General features: G+C 38.3%; 1 protein-coding gene and 1 pseudogene across 4 annotated transcripts in view; one reads left to right on the top strand and one right to left on the bottom strand.

Annotated features, from left to right (window-relative positions):
- Window positions 1-23,145, bottom strand: part of RNLS (renalase, FAD dependent amine oxidase) — a 329,554-nt gene that overhangs the window by 21,642 nt on the left and 284,767 nt on the right. For all 4 annotated transcript variants that reach the window (XM_006147597.2, XM_006147599.3, XM_006147598.3 and 1 more), the window contains one exon: window positions 14,808-14,983. In XM_006147597.2, coding sequence (XP_006147659.1) covers window positions 14,808-14,983 — 176 coding nt within the window. The remainder of the gene's footprint in view (window positions 1-14,807; window positions 14,984-23,145) is intronic.
- On the top strand, window positions 4,628-5,019 carry LOC106734786 (40S ribosomal protein S26-like; annotated as a pseudogene).

Genomic DNA, 23,145 nt, shown 5'->3' on the forward strand with positions numbered 1-23,145 from the left:
GGGGGGGGGCGGAAGGCATGGAGGGCAACCATGGATGCCAGGGACAATGGAGGAGGAAGATGGGACATAGCAGAGGGTGGGGGATGGGGAATCAGGGATGGCAAGACAAAGAGCAAGGTATGCAAGATGTAAGAATTGGAAAATTATTTGCTGAGAACATGTATGTTGATGTGCTTGATTGAACCAACACACAGTGTATTTTGGATGGAAAATTCATTGGTGTGTTGTGATGGTGTATAGTGAATTAATGTAGAAAATAAAAAAAAAAGTTCTGTACTTTGACACAGCTCAAATAATCATTTCTTTTATTGTTTATTTATTTATTTATTTTTGGTATCACATCTTAGGAACTATGGCCAAATCTAAGATTATAAAGATTTATCCTCATTGTATACATGCTGCAAAAAAACCCATGTTATATATTGAAGAGATATACAGTGCTTAAATATAAGTTAAAAGCATATATGAATAAGAAAAGGAAAAGGATTTATCTCTATGTTTTCTTCTATAAGTTTTGATTGCTTTAGCTTGTATATTTGGGTTTTTAATTCATTTTGGGTGAGTGTACGCAGTATGAGATGAAAGTACAGTTTAATTATTTTATATGGGGATATTCAACTGTCCCAGAGTCATATATTGAAGAGACTATTCTTTTTCTATTGACTGTTCATGAGAAGATTGTTAGAAATCAATTGACTGTAGGTGTAAGCCATTTCTGCATTCACAATTCTATTTCATTGATTTTTGTCTGTCTCTATGAGAGGACCACACTGTCTGGAATACTGTAGCTTTGCAGTAAGTTTGGAAACTGAAAAATGTAAGTCCTCTACTGTTCTTCTTTTTCAAGATTATTTTGACTATTCAGGAGCCCTTGTAATTTCATATGAGTTTTAGGATCAACTTTTTCATTTCTGCAAAGGCCATTGTAATTTTGTTTTTGATAGAGAATGCAGTGAACCTGTAGATAACTTTATTGCTATCTTAAAAATATTGAGTCTTTCAATATATGGTACCTTTTCATTTATTTAGATCTCCTTTGATATATTTCAGCAATGCTTTATAGTTTACAGTGTAGAGTTCTTATTATTCTAAGGTTAAACTCACATCTCTCCTTTGGTAAAGCGGTCTTTCAAATCTTTTGCACACTCTTATTTTTATTTAAAAAAATTTAAGAAGAATTATTTACTTAACATTATTTATCATGATTACTATTTTTGATTTGCTAAAGGGCATGTGCACTCACCAGAGAGAGGGTAGTGAGAGAACACGCTGCCAAGTCTGGGACTCAAACTGGTCAGCGATGTGGGAGTCCAGCGCCTTAACAATCACGCTACTGGGACCAGCAGTTAGCATAATGGCTATGTTGCTGGACTCCCATGTAGTCAACCATGGTTTGAGTCTCGGACCCAGTGGCTTAAACTCATGCCGGGCGCATGTGCATGAGTGCCCAAGGTCCCGAGAGGAGCACGGACGAGAAGGGATTGCGGTGTGGCCATCCCCTATGGGGGGTGATTTCTCGCTTTCTGTCTCTATGTCTCTCTCTGTCTTGCTGGCGAGTGCACGCACCATATAGCAATAACTTCTCCAAAAAAAGAAAAAACAAAACAAAACAATCATGTTACTTACTGGCCCCTATTTTTTCTTTTTAAAAAAATTTAATTGAAACATAAAACTATATGTTTTCCCATTAAAAAGTATTGGGCTTTTAAAATTATTACTGGTTTCTGAGCATTCTTTGTAAAATGTGAACTGATCTTTTATCTGAAATATAAAAATTTTCTCTAAGTCTATGACTATCTTTTGATTTGTCTAACAAAATGTTAGAAAATGTTTCAAAAGTCTTTGGAAGACACTATTTTCAATTTTCACTAGGTTCAGTTGATCAGTTTCTTCTTTTATGGTTTGTGCTTTTTATGTTCTAAGAAATGTCTGCCAATCTCAAGATCATAAAGATTTTCTTCTGTTTTCATATAAAAGTTTTATGGGTTATGATTTTATGTTTAGATATATGGTTCATTTTTAGTTAATTTTTGTATATTGTGTGATATATGGACTTCTGAATGTAAGATGGCATATTCCAATTCCTTTTTTTTTTTGTGGCTTACTAATTGTATCACTTTATTTAGAATGTTCAAGAAGGACTTTGGTTTCCTCACTTAAAGCAAAGATATCATTTACTTCTTGATCTGTCAGAACTGTTGAAAGGATCAAATGAAAACATCTATCCAGTTCTTTCTAGAATCACAGTATAAATGTTAACTTCTAGTTGGCAGCAGTCAAAGAGGATGGGATAAGAATGTGTTTAAAATCACTAGCTTTTGGGGTCAGCAGGTGGTGTGGTGGTTGAGACACTGGATTCCCACATAGTTGACCAAGGTTTGAGTTCTGGACCTGGTGGCTAGAAAATTAAGCCAGGTGCATGTGCATGACTGCCCAAAATTCTGAGAGAAGAATGGAAGAGAAGGATTGCAACAGGGTCATCCTCCTGGGGGGGGGGTGATTTCTCACTTTCGTCCCTTTGTCTATCTGCAGTGAGTACATGTACCTTACTGCAAAACCAAAATGAGACAAAACAAATGCCTAAAAGCACTAGCTTTTAAACAGCCAGTGTTGAATTCCAGTTTTGCCGCTTCCTAGCAGCAGGACCTCACACAAGGTATCTGAGCTCTCTAATCCTCAATTTTCTCAACCATGTTTGTGAAAGGAATATGAACTCCAGAAGGTGGCTGGAGGATGAAACAAGTTGCATACAGAGCCTAATGCCAATGAGCTATTCAGAGTAAAGAATGAATAAATGGCATTTTCCAAAAGAGTAAAAGTGAGCAGGAGAATGTGAATGTGTATATATATATACACACACACACATATGTATATATATATACACACACACACACTGACAAGGACTATCACGGTACAGCAGATGATGAAAAGACCAAAATGAAAAGAATAAGATAATCTGAAATAGAACAAGTAGAGCCTCTATTTTGGACAGCTCTGACTGTGGTAATAGCACCATCCCAGCTAGAGGACACTGAGAGCACCATGACTGAGCTGAATTGAGCCATCAAGTAATATTCAGACACTTTAGCATGACAAGCCAGAAGCATTGGATTCAGCTTATCTCTTCATCCTTATTGTACCCATGGTCCAGTTGCAACTTATGGTCCTGCCAAACTGAATTACTGCCCATTCATCAAATGTACCTTACTGCCTTTTCCTCTAGGAAAGCACATGTGTTGTTGAAACAGTGCTCCAACACTCCCTAGGCCTATCTAACCTCCTCATTCTGCAGGATGTAGATCAAGTGACTTCTTTTAGGAATCTATTTCTTTTTTTAAATTTAATTTTTAAAAAATTTATTTTATGCATTGAGTCACCATATATCACCACAGCTTATAAAATGAATTTTCCCAGCATGAATACACTGCACACCAGTCCAGTTAAAGATATTACCATACTCATTATCATCAACAGACAATTCTCTACTTCTGTGTCTCTTAAATGTCTTACCTCTCTATTTCTCTCCTTGATTCCTTTCCTCTCACCCTCCCCCACTTCCCACCCTCCTCCCACACTGTCTTCAGAATCTGCAATCATTCTCCATACTTTTTTTTTTTTTTTTTTGGAGAGGTTTTCGCTATAGGGCGCGTGCGCTCGCCAGACAGACAGAGAGAGACATAGAGACAGAAAGCGAGAAATCACCCCCCAGGGGGGATGGTCACGCCGCAATCCCTTCTCCTCCATTCTCCTCTCGGGATCTTGGGCACGCACGCACACGCGCCCGGCGTGAGATTTAAGCCACTGGGTCCAAGACGCGAACCGCGGTCGACTACGTGGGAGTCCAGCGACCCAGCCATTACGCTAACTGCTGGTTCCCTCATTCTCCATACTTTGAGGAATCTATTTCTTACCACTTCTTCCTCAAGGTTGCTCTGTGATCATACAGAACATTGTGTATACCTTTCTTACAGAAAATTGCTTCTATCATATTATCTGCTATGGCTCACCCTAGCTGATTATACATGGGAAACTTCTAGAAAGAAGGGAACTTTGAATCTTTAGAACCCCATACATAGCAGGAGGTCAACAAATGTGTGTTAGTGTTACTAATTTCTAAGGGGGAGATAAATAGTTCCTGCCAATTGAACTTTGTTGTTCGTTAGTTTTATAGCACAATAATGACATCTACTCTAAATAGACCAGGTAGACTCACTCTTTGTGGAACAATGCTGGAATAGGGGTTACTTCTCTTAGGGCTTCCATGCCCATGTAATAGTATTGATCATCCGATTTCAGGTCTCAATATTGGATGCTGATGAATACACATAACATTTATCCAGGACAGACAACACAGACTTAGTTTTTAAAAGCAAATAGTTATTAATTTAATTTATTATTATTATTATTTTAATTTCCTATAGGGTATGTGCACTCACGCGAGAGAGAAAGTGAGAAAGCCAGCTGCCAGGTCTGAGACTTGAACGGCAGTTAGCCATATGGGAGTCCAGCACCTTAACCAACACACCACCTGCTGGCCCCCAACAAAGAGTTTCTTGTTAAAGTTTTCTATAAAGCATTGCTCTTTAAAGTAACTAGTTATTCGCTCTCTCGCGGCCTTGCTTCTGAGATGACGAAGAAAAGAAGGAACAACGACTGTGCCAAAAAGGGCCGTGGCCATGTGCAGCCTATTCGCTGCATGAACTGCGCCCGACGCATGCCCAAGGACAAAGCTATTAAGAAGTTCGTCATCTGAAACATAGTAGAGGCCGCAGCCGTCAGGGACATCTCCGAAGCAAGTGTCTTCGATGCCTATGTGCTCCCCAAGCTGCATGTGAAGCTGCATTACTGTGTGAGTTGCGCCATTCATAGCAAGGTAGTCAGGAACCGATCTCAGGAAGCTGGCAAGGACCGAACACCCCCACCCCGATTTAGACCTGCGGGTGCTGCCCCTCGCCCTCCACCAAAGCCCATGTAAGGAGCCGAGTCTTTAAGGACTGAAGAACTGTCTGTCCTCTGGGGGAAAAAATAAAACGCCAATTATACATAAAAAAAAAAAAGTAACTAGTTATTCTGAAAACATGTGACACTGATTACATGGCAGGATGTTTGAGAAGTACTTGAGAAAAAGATGATGTCATTAAACTCATAGGTCTTAGAACATTTAATAGTCCATATGATATAAAATTTTGTGGAAAGGGGAAGTACCTGAGCATATAAACGTCAATTAAAACGTCCCTCCCTCAGCTGATGATCAGAATTTCTCAGCTGATGATCTCACACATGTGTACTACCTCCTAATAAACTGAAGCAAGTGGTCTGTTATGGGCCAGTGACAGAGTGGCATCTCCATGAGATGCTTTGGACTGACCTCTGCTAAGTTCCTGTTGTTGATATATTGGGTCATTCCATAGTCCATCTATCCCAAAGGGCCTTTATGACTTTCCAAAGGTCACTGTGGACATATGGAACATAAGCAAGCGTGCTCTTGTGTCCATAATATATCATGCCAGGAAATGTTGACTCATGGCACAAGTGTGTTAAGTTACCAATGCTGGAAAATGTGCAAGTTAAAAAATAAATGGTAATAACCTGGAAAATCTTCAGGCTTAAATAAAAAAACAAAAACAACTGGCAAGAGTTCTTCGCAGATGAAAGGATCCATCCCTTTCATCTCACGCCTTGTTCTGATGTTATTCAATAGTCCCTAATAGGTATGACTAAGTATCATGGCCCCTGGCATCTTCTTAGTTCTGAACAATCCTTGTCCAAAGCTATTTAGATATGGGAAACAGAGAGCAGAGAGAAATTCTAGAAACAGAAGAGAAAAAGTAAGAAAAAAGAACACGTGAGACAGCATGTGGGCATGAGAGAGCTAATCAGGAGCAAAGGACACACAGAGCTAAGCTACCACCAAAGAAAGGAGCACTGAAACACCTTTGCCCCCACCTGCTTGTCACCTCTTCCTCCTCCAACGACCACTCTCTCTTAGGTTGTTGGGAAAGTCATGATGCCTTTCTGCATAACATGGAAAAATATGTCATGACTTTTCCGACTACTCACTAGTAAGGTTAATTGAAAACTTGCCTTGTACTAGTGTCTGCATACATCATTTTTACCGTGTTCTCTCATTTTACTCATACCACTGCCTTCTAAGGGGTAAGTTCAATTGTCGCCATTAACAGATGAGGACCTTGAGGCTTACAGGTGCAGTCTAGCTTGCCCAAAGGTACACATAGAGTCTAGCTTTGAGCTCAAGTCTGCCTAATTCCGAAGTCCACATGTCCCCAAGTCTTAATCACATGTCATTATTAAACCAGTATTATAAAGCACAAATATATGAGGAAAGTCATAGAACTAGTGGCAGGATGACTAAAAAGAGAGCATAATTTTATTGTGGGAAGGAAATAAAAAACAACACACCTAACATAGTTTAGCTGATAAATATGATTGATTATTGTCTTTCAAAGTACTTATCATAGAAAGTCATATATTTCAATACATGAGGATGCACTGGCCAATGTCTTTTAGAGATGCCTGGTTTAAAACTACTTTTAAGAACCAGCTTATCAAGTATGAAAACAGGTAAACAAAATGAGCCAGCTATGTTTCTCTAGTTACATTTAAACATTTTTTTTCTTGGTTAAGATCGACTACTCCTTTTATTAAAAAGATCTCTGTTCAGGGACCAGCAGATGGCATGGTTGTAAAGGTGTTGAACTCCCACATGGCTGACCATGGTTTGAGTCCCAGACTTGATGGCTTGAAAATCATGCTGGGTGCATGTGCATGTGTGCCCAAAATCCAGGAGGAGAATTGGGAAGGAGTTTTGATGTGACCATCCTCCTTGGGGAGTGATTTCTCACTTTCCTTCTCACTGTCTCTCTGTCTCAGAGGAGTGCATATGCCCTATGGCAAAACCAAAAACATCTCAGTTCAAATGACTTTGGTTGTTTCTTTTTAAAAAAGTTTTCCATAAGCAAGAGAGAGAGAGACAGCACCCTAATATCTTGCTGCTGCAATCCACCTCTAGCACCGAACAGCCCTGGATCATGGGCACACATGTGCCTGGTGTACTTGGGGGATTTCAGCTCCTTTCTTTGGAAAAAAAGGATGGAGTTAAAAGTGAAGAATATGAATGAAGGGTGAGCAAAGGAAAGAGAAAAAAAAAATGAGCCCATGTGGCCAATTGTCAGGGGTAGTTTCTACGGGGAATTAAGCGTTAAGAGAGCTAAGAGGATCTGAGGAAGTTTTTGGAATTGCATGAAATGAGAAGAGAGGTTTCCAGAAGTATTGTTGAGAATGATAAATTTGGGATATTCTTTAAAGTTCTGTAAGAGATACCAATAAAGAGTGAGATTGCTTTAAATTACTAAATTGTATTTCATTGACTGCAACAACATGCCAAGACTGGGCCATAGGGGGTCTTGATTTATTTAGATTGAGTTAGTATAACATTTATAGCAGATGTTCCTAACACTGGGTTCAGGAAAGGACTTTAGGTCGCTGATAAATCCTCATAACTGCATGCAATTTTTGTATTATGTATGCATATTTTTAAGTGAATAAAATCTCTATGTTTAAAAGTTTGATCAGATCCTTTAAAAGTTCATGATCCTTTTCTTAAAAAAAATTACAGGGGAGAGAGAAGGCATATTTTCAGAGCAAAGAGTAAGTGATGAAATATAACTATAGAGTACAACTGATTTCTAATTCCTCTGCACAAACTTAAAAGGGCAAGTCCAAATCCACTTATTTTGCTAATTATATTGATGTATTAATTCCCCACAACCTCCCCCTAATTTTTTCTCCAGATCTCTTTGGTAATCAATACTACATTTGTTAATTCTTAATAAGTAAAGTAGTCCATGAGGGTGCCAAATAAGGGGGAAAAGGGCCATTAACAATTTCTGGAACTGAAGAAATAGGAGGAAAGTTAGAATTAAACCTGAAGGCAAGTCAAACATTTACTATCATTGAGGAAAGACATCTTTATAAACACTGAAATAAAAGCAAGCACAGCAAATAATAATGGTGAGAATATTAGGGTTATCAAACTATTAATGTCTCTTGTCAAGGTACATGGCATTTTCAGTTATTATTTTTCTGCCCAAAGGGTCAATACATCATACTTGTCACAAAAAATTTAGTTCAATGCATCACAGACTAAGTATTAAGTTATGTTAACTGAATACACTTAAATTATGGAAGACAAATAGCTGCAAAACAGAGAACCACACACACACAAATCTGCCATTACTTTGCTAGGTTTGTTTGAACCACCTACTCAAGTGTTTTATTCACACTCCAAATAAGAGGCCCAGAAGCAGCCTCCAAGTCTTTTAAACACGCCTTCTTTCTTCCTCTGCCTATTTCCTCATGTAAGAATAGCACCCACAAGAATGCACCATTATCTTACTGGAGACAAAATTCAACTTAGAGTTTTAGGAGAAAGCCTCCAGCAATCCCTTCAGGGTTTTATAAGTTAGGTACAAAGCATACTGTAAGTATTTATTATATGCTTATTGGATTAGTTACCAAATAAATAAATGAGCAAAATTTTCAATCCCACTGCTGCCATTTTTTTACAACAGGTTGAGCATGGGAGAACACCACCAGGCGCATGTGTGTGCATGTCCAAGATCCCAAGAGGAGAATAGAGAAGGGATTATGGTGTGGCCATCCCTCATTAGTTACCAAATAAATAAATGAGCAAAATTTTCAATCCCACTGCTGCCATTTTTTTACAACAGGTTGAGCATGGGAGAACACCACCAGGCGCATGTGTGTGCATGTCCAAGATCCCAAGAGGAGAATAGAGAAGGGATTACGGTGTGGCCATCCCTCCTGGGGGGTGATTTCTTGCTTTCTGTCTCTCTGCCTCTCTTTGTCATTCTGGCAAGTGCATGAACCCTATAGCAAACACCTCTCAAAAAAAAATTATTTAATTTAATCATTATTATTAAAATTATTTTAAATTTTGCTACAGGGCACATGTTATCGTGAGAAAGCGATAGAGAGAGAGAGATGGATAGAGAGAGAGGAAGAGAGAGACAAAGAGAAAGTGAGAAAGCAAGCTGCTAGGTCCAGGACTTGAACTGCAGTTGGTCGTGTGGGAGTTCAGTGTCTTCATCACCATGCCACCTGCTGACCCTGTTTTGTTTAAAAGTTTGATCAGATCCTTTAAAAGTTCATGATCCTTTTCTTAAAAAAAATTACAGGGGAGAGAGAAGGCATATTTTCAGAGCAAAGAGTAAGTGATGAAATATAACTATAGAGTACAACTGATTTCTAATTCCTCTGCACAAACTTAAAAGGGCAAGTCCAAATCCACTTATTTTGCTAATTATATTGATGTATTAATTCCCCACAACCTCCCCCTAATTTTTTCTCCAGATCTCTTTGGTAATCAATACTACATTTGTTAATTCTTAATAAGTAAAGTAGTCCATGAGGGTGCCAAATAAGGGGGAAAAGGGCCATTAACAATTTCTGGAACTGAAGAAATAGGAGGAAAATTAGAATTAAACCTGAAGGCAAGTCAAACATTTACTATCATTGAGGAAAGACATCTTTATAAACACTGAAATAAAAGCAAGCACAGCAAATAATAATGGTGAGAATATTAGGGTTATCAAACTATTAATGTCTCTTGTCAAGGTACATGGCATTTTCAGTTATTATTTTTCTGCCCAAAGGGTCAATACATCATACTTGTCACAAAAAATTTAGTTCAATGCATCACAGACTAAGTATTAAGTTATGTTAACTGAATACACTTAAATTATGGAAGACAAATAGCTGCAAAACAGAGAACCACACACACACAAATCTGCCATTACTTTGCTAGGTTTGTTTGAACCACCTACTCAAGTGTTTTATTCACACTCCAAATAAGAGGCCCAGAAGCAGCCTCCAAGTCTTTTAAACACGCCTTCTTTCTTCCTCTGCCTATTTCCTCATGTAAGAATAGCACCCACAAGAATGCACCATTATCTTACTGGAGACAAAATTCAACTTAGAGTTTTAGGAGAAAGCCTCCAGCAATCCCTTCAGGGTTTTATAAGTTAGGTACAAAGCATACTGTAAGTATTTATTATATGCTTATTGGATTAGTTACCAAATAAATAAATGAGCAAAATTTTCAATCCCACTGCTGCCATTTTTTTACAACAGGTTGAGCATGGGAGAACACCACCAGGCGCATGTGTGTGCATGTCCAAGATCCCAAGAGGAGAATAGAGAAGGGATTATGGTGTGGCCATCCCTCCTGGGGGGTGATTTCTTGCTTTCTGTCTCTCTGCCTCTCTTTGTCATTCTGGCAAGTGCATGAACCCTATAGCAAACACCTCTCAAAAAAAAATTATTTAATTTAATCATTATTATTAAAATTATTTTAAATTTTGCTACAGGGCACATGTTATCGTGAGAAAGCGATAGAGAGAGAGAGATGGATAGAGAGAGAGGAAGAGAGAGACAAAGAGAAAGTGAGAAAGCAAGCTGCTAGGTCCAGGACTTGAACTGCAGTTGGTCGTGTGGGAGTTCAGTGTCTTCATCACCATGCCACCTGCTGACCCTGTTTTTTTTTTTTTTTTTTTTTTTTTTAAGAGCAGTTTTGGGTTCGTGGCAAAATTGAGAGGCAGGTACAGAGTTTTCTCTTTTTTTTTTTTTTTTTTGGAGAGATTTTCACTGTAGGGCGCCTGCGCTCGCCAGACAGACAGAGAGAGACATAGAGACAGAAAGTGAGAAATCACCCCCCAGGGGGGATGGTCATGCTGTAATCCCTTCTCCTCCATTCTCCTCTCGGGATCTTGGGCACGCACGCACACGCGCCTGGCGTGAGTTTTAAGCCACCGGGTCTGGGACACGAACCGCGGTCGACTACGTGGGAGTCCAGCGACATAGCCATTACGCTAACTGCTGGTTCCCCAGAGTTTTCTCTTACATGCTCTGCCCTCACAAATCCATAGTTTCCCCATGATCCACAGCCCTCACTAGAATGGTACGTTTGTTACAAATGATCAATGTACACGTTATCATCCAAGTCCATAGTTCACATCAAGGTTCTTTCTTGGTGTTGCACATTCTATGGGTTTGGATAACTGTAAAAAAACATTCATTAATTATTATAGAATTAGAGTATTTTATTATTTTTATTTCAATTTTTAGAGAGGTTTTGCCATAGGGCACGTGCGCTTGTCAGAAAGACAGAGACAGAGAGACAGAAAACAAGACATCACCCCCTCCCCCGGGGGATGGCCAAGCCGTAATCCCTTCTCCTCCATTCTCCTCTTGGGATGTTGGGCACTCATGCACATGCGCTTGGCGTGAGTTTAAGCCACAGTGTCCGGTACTCAAACCGTGGTTGAGTCCTGCAACATAGCCATTACGCCAACTGCTGGTCCCTAGTATTAGAGTATTTTAATGCCCTAAAAAACTTCTTTGTTCTGTTTAATCATTCTTCCTTTCTCCCACTGCCTTGCAGTCACTGACTTTTTACTGTCTTCATAGTATTGTCTTTTCTAGAATGCCAAATATAGTTAAAACCATACAATATATTGCCTTTTTAGAATGACTTCCTTCATCTGGCAATATCCATTTAAATTTCCTTCATGTCTCTTATGGCATGATAGCTCATTTCTTTTTAGTGCTGAATAATATTTCATTGTCTAGATGTGCCACAGTTTTTGTATTCATTCATCTACTGAAGGACACTTTTCTTGCTTCCAAATTTTGGCAGTTATGAATAAAGCTGCTAAAATATCCAGGTATAGATTTTTGTATGTATATAAAATTTCAACTTGTTTGGATAAATACCAAGAAATGCAATTGCTGGGCAGGAACAGTCTAGTTTTGTAAGAAAATGTCTTCCATAATGGCTGTGCCATTTTTCATTCCCATCAACAATGATTAAGAGTTCCTGTTGCTCCATACTTTTGCCAACATTTAGTGTTGTCAGTGTTCTGGATTTTGACCGTTTTGGGTGTAAAGTGGTATCACACTGTCATTTATAAGTCTTCTCTCTCTCTCTTTTTTTTTCCCCTAGATAGATTTTTGCCATAGAGTGTGTTTGTTCGCCAGAGGGATAGAGAGAGATAGAGAGACAGAAAGTGAGAAATCACCCCCCAGGAGGGAATGGCCATGCCACAATCTCTTCTCCATTCTCCTCTCAGGATTTTGGGCACATGCACACACGTGCCCAGAGTGAGTTTGAAGCCATTGGGTCTGGGATTCGAATTGCAGTCAGCCACGTAGGAGTCATTACGCGATCTGCTGGTCCAAGGCTACTCTTAATACTAAATGAGATCACATCTTTGAACTGTCTAGCTAGATCTGGCACATGCATGTGCTCATCATTACTGTTTCCCTTGCCTTTTCTTCTTCTCCATCCTCTATAGCTTTGGGTGCCAGGATTCAACATAAGAATCATAGGAGGAAAAAGTGTGTGGTGGGGAGAGAGTATAAAATGAATGGAGAAAAAGCGTCAGAACTGAGGAATTTAGAATGGAAAAACCATACTGCTGTTCAGAATGGGGGCACCCCCTGGGGAGTGATTTCTCACTTTCTGTCTCTCTGTGTCTCTCTCTGTCTGTCTGGTGAGTGCACGTGCCCTATAGCAAAAACTTCTCAAAAAAAAAAAAAAAAAAAAAAAAGAACAGGGGGCACCAGCTGTGATCTTTCAAGGCTTTCATAAAATATGGGTGCATAGGGCTTCATTTGTTCTTCAGAGAAAGATAAGAAAAAGATGGGAGTGAACTATGCAAAATAGGAGAAGTTTGGGTGGTGCAGAATAGAATGGAAGAAAAGAAAAGGAGCATTGGGTAAGAACTAGGTTGGAAAAAAAATATGGTTAGCGTTTCTTTTGTGAAGGCACTGACTTCTGCTCAGAAATGAACGAAATTTAAAAATCAGTTGTTTGTTCCTCTTCCTTTTTGGCCCTTCTCTTTAGTTTAGTCCTATATATTAGATCATATTTGTACACAAGCATTCATGAATTAATTGAAAGTAGGTCGCATGTACTGGGAAGGCAAGGAAAGGGCGGAGTGCCTGCATTTAAGTCAAATTCCAAAGGTTAAGGCGGATCTTTTAAAGGCATTGGAAAAATGCTTTCTTGGGAAGAGTAGCTGAAAACTAATTATATAATATTCAATCTTCTGACCTTTCATTAACTATTTATTTTCTAAGGTGGCAAATACAATGTGGGTAAGATTTCTGCCATAAATGACAATGTTATGTTCTGTAGGATCAGAAGTACATAAATAGTGGAGCATGCAAACTTCTAAGTCTGAATGATAACTTACTCCCTTTCAGGCTTTGCAACCAATGTAGATTTCATGAATACAGAGTAAATGTAGTGCAATAATTTCAACATCTAAATTGTAATAAAAATCATTGCTAGGGTTTGGATGTACATTGTGTTCAAAGATTTCTTATTAAATTTTGTGATATTGCACAACTTTGAATTGGTTGTTTCATGGTTAGGGGAAATCTATCTTTATTACCACATCAAATTTTAAGAAATAAGTAGATTTCAAATTCATTTTTTTCAGTTTATTAATAAATTATTTATGAGAAAGGCACAAGTATTATTTCTTCAAAGGAATATTTATAAATTGCAAAGTGGCTTGGTGTATAATATATCTAGCTTTGAATTATATTAACAAGATTATTTTCCTGTTTTCTTTTGCAAGCCAACCTAAAATTGAGTTAAGAATCATTTAAAGACATTAGCTATTGAGATTTTTCAATGCTTTTAAAAGGAAAAAGCAGTCTTCTAAAGTGACCATGACATGTTTAAGTAAATATTTTCCCCAAAGGTTCACTGTATAATCTAACTTGAGAAGATATGGGTAAACACACAGACCTGCTTTAATATGTTAGGAAGTAATTTACCATTTCCTCTGATTTTGGAAGGCCCTTTAAAATACACAAAATGTACTGCCATTTCTCACAATATCACTTTTTCTAAAGGCTTCACCACTTGGATAACCAATAATTGTGATAAAGTTAGGACTGTAAAAATGTAATACAATGATCTGTTTGAGGTAGGCTGGTACAATTTTACACAGAAAAGAGCTGAACAGTTCAGCTGTTTTTTTTCTCTGCCTATCTTCAGCTCTGTTGTCCCCTAAGTGACTTCACATCTGGGTTTACAAAGCAAAAGGGTTTTTCTATGAATACTCACAAAGTTCTGTTAGCATATGCAGAGATTTTCAAGAAAGTCAACATTGACTTAGTATAAAGAGCTTTAGGTTGGAACTAGTAGAGCAGTCAGCAGGTTAATCTGAACCTGAAAAACAGCTCAAGTGGCTGTGAGCACAGGCACTCTTTTTCCTCCCCCAAAACTCCGCTGGCTGCAGTCAAAACCAAAGTGGGAACTTCATAAAAATGAAAACTGTGGCAGCAAACTACATTGACAAGGTTAATTTGACATATTGCAAAATTTGAGGAGGTTATAGTGGTTTCTATATAACCACAGTACTGATTTAGAAAAACCCCAGAGACACAGCTGCATTTTGATATATAACCTGCTTTGCCTTCACAAAAAAACCCCAGAACTTCAGGGTGTATAAGTCTTGAGAAACTAGAAGTTGAGCCTGACATTGGTGAAAATCAAATGCACTTCTTGTTGAGAAGGAGTGGATCAATACAACCTGTAGGAATTACACTTAGAGGTTTAAACAAACCCATTTGTCCCAGTGATCACATTACTAAGCTCTTTTACTAGGGAGTGGCAGAGGATGAAAAAGCGAAGTTGGTTCTGCTGGCCTGCTAAGAACATGGATTTGCTCAGACTACTGGGTTCTTACCTGTGAATGTCTCCATTTCTGGCATTTGGAAGCAACTGGCTGAGGCAAACCTGGCAGAATGCTTTCCAGCTGCTGGAAGATTAGCTCCTGCACATCCTCAATGCTGTGTTCCAGGTACGAAACTCCAAATGGGACGGTGGTGTGAATCACGAGGGAAGGCCCGATTTCTGGTGACTCTGGGATGGAAGAAGAACATCAAGATTCATCTTAAAGTGGGCAACATGGAAGAATCTTCTGGTGTTTCAATCCAGGTTTAAGAATTAAAAAACAATAATTAGGCAACAAATGGAGGAAAAACAGATTCTAATTTTTGAAGCATACATTATTTTTGAAATTGAGAATGAACTTCCTGTGAACAGTACAGATTCAAGATGTATTTTACTGATGTAGTTATGAGGTCTTGCTAAAGACCTAGAAAGAAGGGTAAAAAAAGTTCTTTGAGTTTTATTTTTAAGGAATTATTTATTTAGTTTTATTTATCATTACTATTATTTTTTAATTTGCTACAGCGCACCCACATTCACCAGGAAGAAAGAAAGGGAGAGAGAGGGGGAAAGTGAGAAAGCAAGTCATCAAGTCTGAGACTTGTGGTTGGCCATGTGGGAGTCCAGTGCCTTAACCACCATGCCACCTACTGGCCCAAGAAGAGCTCTTAATTCTTACTGTATGGGATATAATTAAATTATTACTATGTTCATTTTCTCTCATTACTTGTTCTAAACTACAAGCTCTTTAGGGCAGTGTCCATTTTTTATACATAGTCCACATTCTTTTAAAAAATTATTGAATTTTATTTATCGTTATTATCATTTTTTAATTTGCTACAGGGCACATGAGTGAGAGAGGGAGGAAGAAAGAGAGAGAGAGAGAGAGAGAGAGAGAGAGAGAGAGAGAGAGAGAAAGCAAACCATCAGGTCTAGAACTCAAACCATGGTCAACTACACGGGATTCCAGTGCCTTAACAACATATCGCATGCTGTTCCCCCGCCCACATTGTTAAATTCTGGGGAAAAAGTGGATGTTCAATAAAGAATTATCTCATTCATTTTATGTGTAATGAATTGGAAAGTATTTTGTCGAAATTATACAAAAGTCAAAGCAAAATATCTTTAGCACTTTCAAAAGCTCCTCCAGAAACAGCCTTGTCCTCATACTACACTCTCTCTTCTGTTTTTTTTGTTTTGTTTTGACCATTGGGCACATGCACTTGCCAGAGAAAAAACAGAGAGACAGATTGAGGGAAACTGAGAAATCACCTCCTGGGAGGGATGGCTAAAGCACAATCCCTTCTCCTCTCGGGATTCTGGGCACACAAGCACACGTGCCAGCATGATTTTCAAGCTGCTGGGTCCAGGACTTGAACTGTGGTCAGCCATGTGGGAATCCAGTGCCTTAACCAACATGCCACCTGCTGGTCCTAACTTCTTTATCTCTTAATCAGCATTAAAAATAAGTTTTCCTTGGGACCAGCAGTTGGTGTAATGACTATGTTGCTGGACTCCCATGTAATTGACTGTGGTTCAAATTCTGGACCTGGTGGCTTAAACTCATGCCAGGCGCATGTGCGTGCGTGCATGCCCAAGATCCCGAGAGGAGAATGGAGGAGAAGGGACTGCAGTGTGGCCATCCCCCTGGGGGGGGTGATTTCTCACTTTCTGTCTCTCTCTGTCTTTCTGGAAAGTGTACATGCTCTATAGCAAAAACCTCTCCAAAAAGTATAATAAATAATAAGTTTTCCTTTTTATCACATGGAGCTATTTTCCCTTTGGGTTTGCCATGAACTTTTCTTGCTATATTAGCATGCATTTGCCTTATATTTGTATGGGAGTGATGATTTTATCAGTTTTTAAAAAAATGATCCTTTAACAGTCAGGCATCAATAACATCCACCACTGAACAAATGAAAAGAGCTTTAAAAATGTAATTATAAATAAGTGTCTACTTTGTATCCTACACGTTTTAATAAAATATAGGAGAGTTGAATAAAGTTTGAAGTTGAAGGCAACTTGAACAACTGGGGCATTAGAAAATACAATCTTGGAAGGAATGTTAACAAGAGTTTCCTGTATTTTGTTTAAATCACTTAAAAGAGAATGTTGAGGGGAAACAATGATACATATCAAATGCGTGAACTACAGAGTGAAAGTTGGTGCTCTCCCCTGCTGAAAGAAGAGAATACTAAAGTGTGAAAGGCACTGACAGAAGTTGGCAAGACTGCTTCTGAAAATTCTTAATTTTAGGATTACAGAAGATAATGCGATGATCTATTTGGGCTAGGTTGCTACAGTGTGACATAGAAAAAGGGGATGAATGACAAGGGCCACTAACTCGCTATATGTCCACTTCAGCTTTTTCTTTGTAAAGTGAGACTAGACAGTACTTGCCACGTAGGCCTATGGTGCGGATTAAATAACATAGTACACACGAACTGCTCCACACAGTTTCTGGCACAGGGTAGGTGCTTAATAAATGTAGGCCATAGGAAGAGAAGCAATAAACCAGATACAGGGGGAAAGTTCTCCAGGAACTGCCCCTATTACAGGTGTGAGTTACTTTTTCTAAAAAGTATTTCATTTCTCTATTGCACTTGGCACAGGGAGCTTTGGCTTATGAATTTTACAGCAAAACACGTGGGAAGAGTTGCAACATGTTATAATCCTCTTAAAGTGCAGTGAGGACCTCTCGTTTCCCATGCAAGGGATGGGGCATCTGAACTTCCATCTGTGCCTTACATGCACAGTGAGCCAGACTGACCACAGATTTCACCTGACGGGAGCTGGGACGACCTGAAAGAGGAAACGGAGGGGCCATTCTTTGAATGTTCAGTGTTCACATCGTCAGTGAAGACTACAGGTACCATACAGGCAGAAGGACTTCGCAGTGCAAAATCTCAAGCTCTTTCACTGAATGCCAGCGCACTGAGAAACCTATGGCACACTGCCTCAGAGAAAGTCATTTATGTTATCAGTTAATAGATCCAGGGAGGCTGGTTCACAGCAAGGGGGTATTAATGCCACCCCTCTTCTATGCCGTACCAAATCTTTTGAGACAGAGAAAACTACCGGGTCAGCATTCTGAAGCAGGAGAGATGGGGCTCTGGGTTGACTTATCGATGGCAAACTTCAACAGAAAATGAATGCGAGCTGTGTGCTGAGAATTGGACACGGCACCGGCCCAGTCATTTGTTCCAGGGGGAGCTCATAAAGTCACCAAGGTAAACGATGGTGTGTTGCCAGGTTTTTCCCATTTACATTAGCCATCCACTCCAAGGAGAGGGATAAAAAATGAAATTTAAGACCCAAAGTGGAACATTTCTTGCATAACAATGAGAATAACCTGGCTAGTTGTTTTTATAGGAATTGGACACATTTTTTTTTTTTTTTTAGAATTTAGATTAAAATTTAAAATAGATACAACCTAAAACAATTAGTTTTGGTGAAAGCTCCCCTAACCTCAAATTAAAGGGTCATTTTAGAAGCTAAAGTGTAAAAATACAAAGAGTCAACCAGAGTTTAAACATGACCAACACTTTGAAATAGAGCGTTATAAAAAGCTGCAAATATGTTAATAGGATTCAGAGCATAAATTTAGTATAATCATTATTCCTTGGTCACTGAGAAGCTAATGACGCTATCTTTCTTTTTCTTTACTTCATTCAGTTTAACAAGCACAGCACATTGCTTTTGGCATTTTAAATGTAAAATTCATAGTAAGTTGACAATTATTTCTGTTCTTTAGCAGATCAATGGCTTTAGAGTCAAAAGATAAGTATTTGAACCCCTACATCCATAATAGCCCTGTGGTCTTGGACAACTTAATCTCTAGGCTTCACTTTATTCTCTCAATTAAAAGGACGTAATACTACTTACCTTATAAGGCTGTCATGAGGATTAAATAGGTTAAGCTACATAAAAGCCTTTCTTCCACTATAAAGCGCTACACAAAACACAAGCCATTCCTAGGTAATATTCCTGCTTTGACCTCCATGCTGTTGTAAGAGCAGTGTTAGAATGGGATAGCGTAGTCAACATCTCTCAAAAAGCCTAAAGATTGGTTATTATATCAACACCCCAGGATCAATGAAGACTATTCTTGGATCTAGGCATAGCAGTTTAAAGTTTTTATTATGATAAAATATACATAACATAACATTCACCACTTTAGCTAACGTTATGTGTGCAGTGCTCCAGAAATTTTTCATCTTCCCAAACTGAAATTTCATAATCATTAAACTATAACTTCCCATTCTCCCCTCCCCTGGCCCTGACTACCATTCTATTTCAGTCTCTAAGACATTGACTACTCTAGGTACCTCATATGCATGGAATCATACCATCTTCGTCCATTTGCGATGGGCTTATTTCACCAGTACAAAATCTTCAAGATTCATGCATGTAGCGTGCTTCAGAACTGTTTTCCTTTTAAGGCTGACTAATATTTCATTATGTGTATAAATCATAGTTTATCCATTCCACCTTCAACGAACACTTGGGTTACTTCTATCTTTTGGTTATTGCAAATAATGTGGCCATGAAGACGAGCATACAAATGTCTGTTCAAAAGTCCCTGCTTTCACTTCTTTTAGGTAGATACCCAGGAGTGGAACTACTGGATCATATGGTAATTCCGTTTTTAAGGTTTTGAGGAACCATATTTTTTCACAGTGGCTGCATCACTTCTTACCAGCAATACACGAGGGTCCCACTTCCTCCATATTCTACACAACATTAACTATTTTCTGGCTTTTTGTTTTGCTTTGATAATACTTGTCCTAAATGAATGTGAAATGGGCACAGCAATTTTTAGTCTACAATTGTGGGTGATACAGAAGGCTCTCACATTCAAAAGCTGTAGAAATCACCTGGTCTCTGAATAAAGACTAAATTTGGTTTTGAAATAAGAATTTTAGTTGCCTCAGATTCATGGTAAAATCAATTATAATAGTAAACTATAACAGGTTAAGTTTTCTTTTTCTTTTTTTTTTTTTGGAGAGGTTTTTTTCGCTATAGGGTGCGTGCGCTCACCAGACAGACAGAGAGAGACATAGAGACAGAAAACGAGAAATCACCCCCCAGGGGGGATGGTCACGCCGCAATCCCTTCTCCTCCATTCTCCTCCCGGGATCTTGGGCACGCATGCACACGTGCCTGGCGTGAGTTTTAAGCCACTGGGTCCGGGACGCGAACTGCGGTCGACTACGTGGGAGGCCAGCGACATAGCCATTACGCTAACTGCTGGTTCCCAAGTTTTCATTTTTAAAGACAAAATTCATCATATTGGGTTAAAAAAGTAACATCCATCTGCATACTACTTATAATAAAAAACATTTTAAAACAAACTGACTCAATTGTGTTGAATGAAAGAATGTGATCTACATGTGATGAGTAAATATTTGTACAGTGGGGACCGGGAGATGGCGTAATGGTTACGTTGCTGGACTCCCACATAGTTGAAGTAGTTTGAGTCCCAGACTCAGAGGCTTAAAACTTGTGCTTGCCCTGAATCTCAAGAGAATGGAGGAGAAGGGATGTGGTATGGCCATTCTCCTGTGTGTGTGGGTGGGGGGGGGATGTGATTTCTCTCTCTGTATTTCTGTTTCTCCATGTCTCTCTGGAAAGCCCACCTGTCTTACAGCAAAAATCTCTCTTAAGGAAAAAAAAATTGAACAATGGTTCAATTTCTGTGGCTTGATGAAATCTGTTGCTGTCCTACCTAGGATACAAATCATCTCTTTGTGCCCAAAGTTGCACTGTAGATGCTACCTGTCCATTGATCACTTAGCCACCTTGGTTATAGGATCAGAAAGACAGTATATGTGGGGTCCTGTACTATCCACTGTTTCAGGTATCCACTGGGGGTGTTGGAACATACTCTCCATGGATTGAGGTGGGGAACTACTGTGGTTGGCTCTCTCAAGTGCCACACGTGTATTTGAATAGAATTTCCTAGCTGCTGAATTAACATTTTTATATAATTCCATTAAAACAATCTCCTTAATTGGGTCTCACAATCTATGTTCTTTTTTTTTTTTTTTGCCCTAAAAGTTTGCTTATTTAGTTTTTCAGAGAGACAGAGGCACCCCCAACAGGATCCTCATGCTGAGATTCACCCCCAGTCCCACTGACTGGAATTGTGGGCACACATGTACTCGTGGGCCTCGCATACACAGAGAGATCTTGGATGTGAACCTGGCACCTTTCTATATGGCTTCACGTTAATATCGTGCTGTTGTGGCTGCTTCACCCATGAAATTCTTATGATTTGTCTGCTTGATCATTACTGAAAGAAGTATTTTGTCTTTTAGGTTTGTCATTTTTTCCTTTTAGTTTTAACAATTTTTGCTTAATATTGAAGTTATGTTACTAGTTTTCTTTTTTTATTTTACTTTTTTTATACATTCAATCACATTTTTTAGCTTACAAAGTAAATATTTCAATATGCGAACATTTCTCCCTCGTCCAGTTGGTTAAACTATAAAATATCTTCAATAGATAATACCACATTTTTAAACTCTTAATACTATATGGGGGCTGGCAGGTGGCAAGGTGGTTGAGGCACTGGATTCCCACATGGACTTCCACATGGTTTGAATCTCACACCTGGCAGCTTGCTTTCTCACTCCTCTCACCCCTCTCTTTGTCTCTCTCTGGTCAAATTAAAATAAATGAATAAATAAGTAAAAATAAATGAATAATTATTTTTAAAAATATATATTGCAATCCTCTTTACACCTCAAAAAACTTTTTACTTTAAACTCTATATATTTTTTTAACCACTGACTCATTTTACACCTCTACCTGTTTGCAAGGTTATACAGTTTATTGATATTTTTAGGGAATAGTTAAATTTTTAAGTATCCATATTAAACTTAAAGTCAAAAGGTAATCAATATCTTTATCTTTAACTTTGATTTTATGTGCTTATATTGTCCAGGACTGTTTTATGATACTCCTTTGTTTTTTCTTATGTAGTCAATACTTTTTTAATTACCTACAGCTTTCTCCTGGATCTCAGAACCTTGTTTATTCCAGGGTCATTTTCCTCTTCCCAAAGCATCTTCTTTTGAAGTTCCTTAAATGAAGTTTCATTAGAGGTAAACTCTTAGCTTTTGATTACTTAATAACATTTTTCTATCACCCTTATCTGTAAAATATAATTTTCCTTGAAAGAGAGAGGGAGAGAGAGAGAGAGAGATATGGGGGGCAGTTAAAAATATTTTCTTGTAGGAATTTAATTTTATTTATTTAATGAATGATTTAATTTAATTTTGTTATTACTTTTTAATTTGACCAGAAAGAGACATACAGAGAAAGAGAGGGAAAGCCAGAAAGCAAGTCACCAAGTTCACCATAGTCAGCCATGTGGGAGTCCCATCCTGTGCCTTAACCGCCACACCACCTGCAAGCCCCTCTTGCAGGACTTTAAAGGTAAGATTCCAGTGTTGGTTAGCTTCTATTAAGACTGTTGAAAAGTCAACACTTAATTTGATTGTGGGTCCTTTGGTGGTAATTTTCCTGTAATACCTGGCTGCTTTTATGGTTTTCTATTTGTCTTTCATGTTTTGCATTTTAACTTAGATATTTTGAAGTTAGAGTTCCTTTTTGCTTACCATCTTTAACTTCAGATTAATTTTCAGATTCAGTGTTTTTTTGAATCCAAAGACTCAATTTTGTTATTAATTTTGGGAATTGTTCAATTATTAGTGCTTTCAGTATTTTCTTGTCCTTATTCTCCCTGTTCTCTCTTCATGAAACTCTACTTAGAGATATATTAGACAGTCTCATTCTATCTTCGTATGCTTTGATCTCTTTTTAATAGTTTCCATTTCTATCTCTCTGTGCTAAATTCTATGTAATGTCTTCTGCTTTATCTTGAAGTTCTTCATTCTCTCTACAATTGTGTTTATTCTGAATTAATTTAAAATTTAAAATTTAAATAATTTCAGTTTTAATTTGTAAAGTTCTATTTTGGTTCTTTTTCAAACCTGCATATCATTTTTAAGTCTTTTTTCCTAAATCATATTGTCAGTACTTGCTCTCTCTTTTTGTAGGCTTATTTTTTTCTATCAGAAAGAGAAACAGAAGGAGAGAAGATCCTCTAATAAGGTCTTTACACTGAGTTCTACTCTCAGCGTTAGGCAGCCAGGTTCACGGTTGAGCATACACCGGGCATGTACATGGAAACTTCAGATGTGAACCCAGGACCTTGCCATATGGCTCCAACTTCACAGAATATTGTGTTACTGCTGCACCACCTTGGCTTGTCTCTTTTATTTCTTTAAGCATATTCAATATAGTAGGTTTTTTTTTTTTTTTTTTTTTTTTTTTTTTTTTTTTCC

The sequence above is a fragment of the Tupaia chinensis genome, unplaced genomic scaffold (genome assembly GCF_000334495.1).
Source record: "Tupaia chinensis unplaced genomic scaffold, TupChi_1.0 Scaffold000217_1, whole genome shotgun sequence".
In the NCBI taxonomy this organism is placed as follows: domain Eukaryota; kingdom Metazoa; phylum Chordata; class Mammalia; order Scandentia; family Tupaiidae; genus Tupaia; species Tupaia belangeri.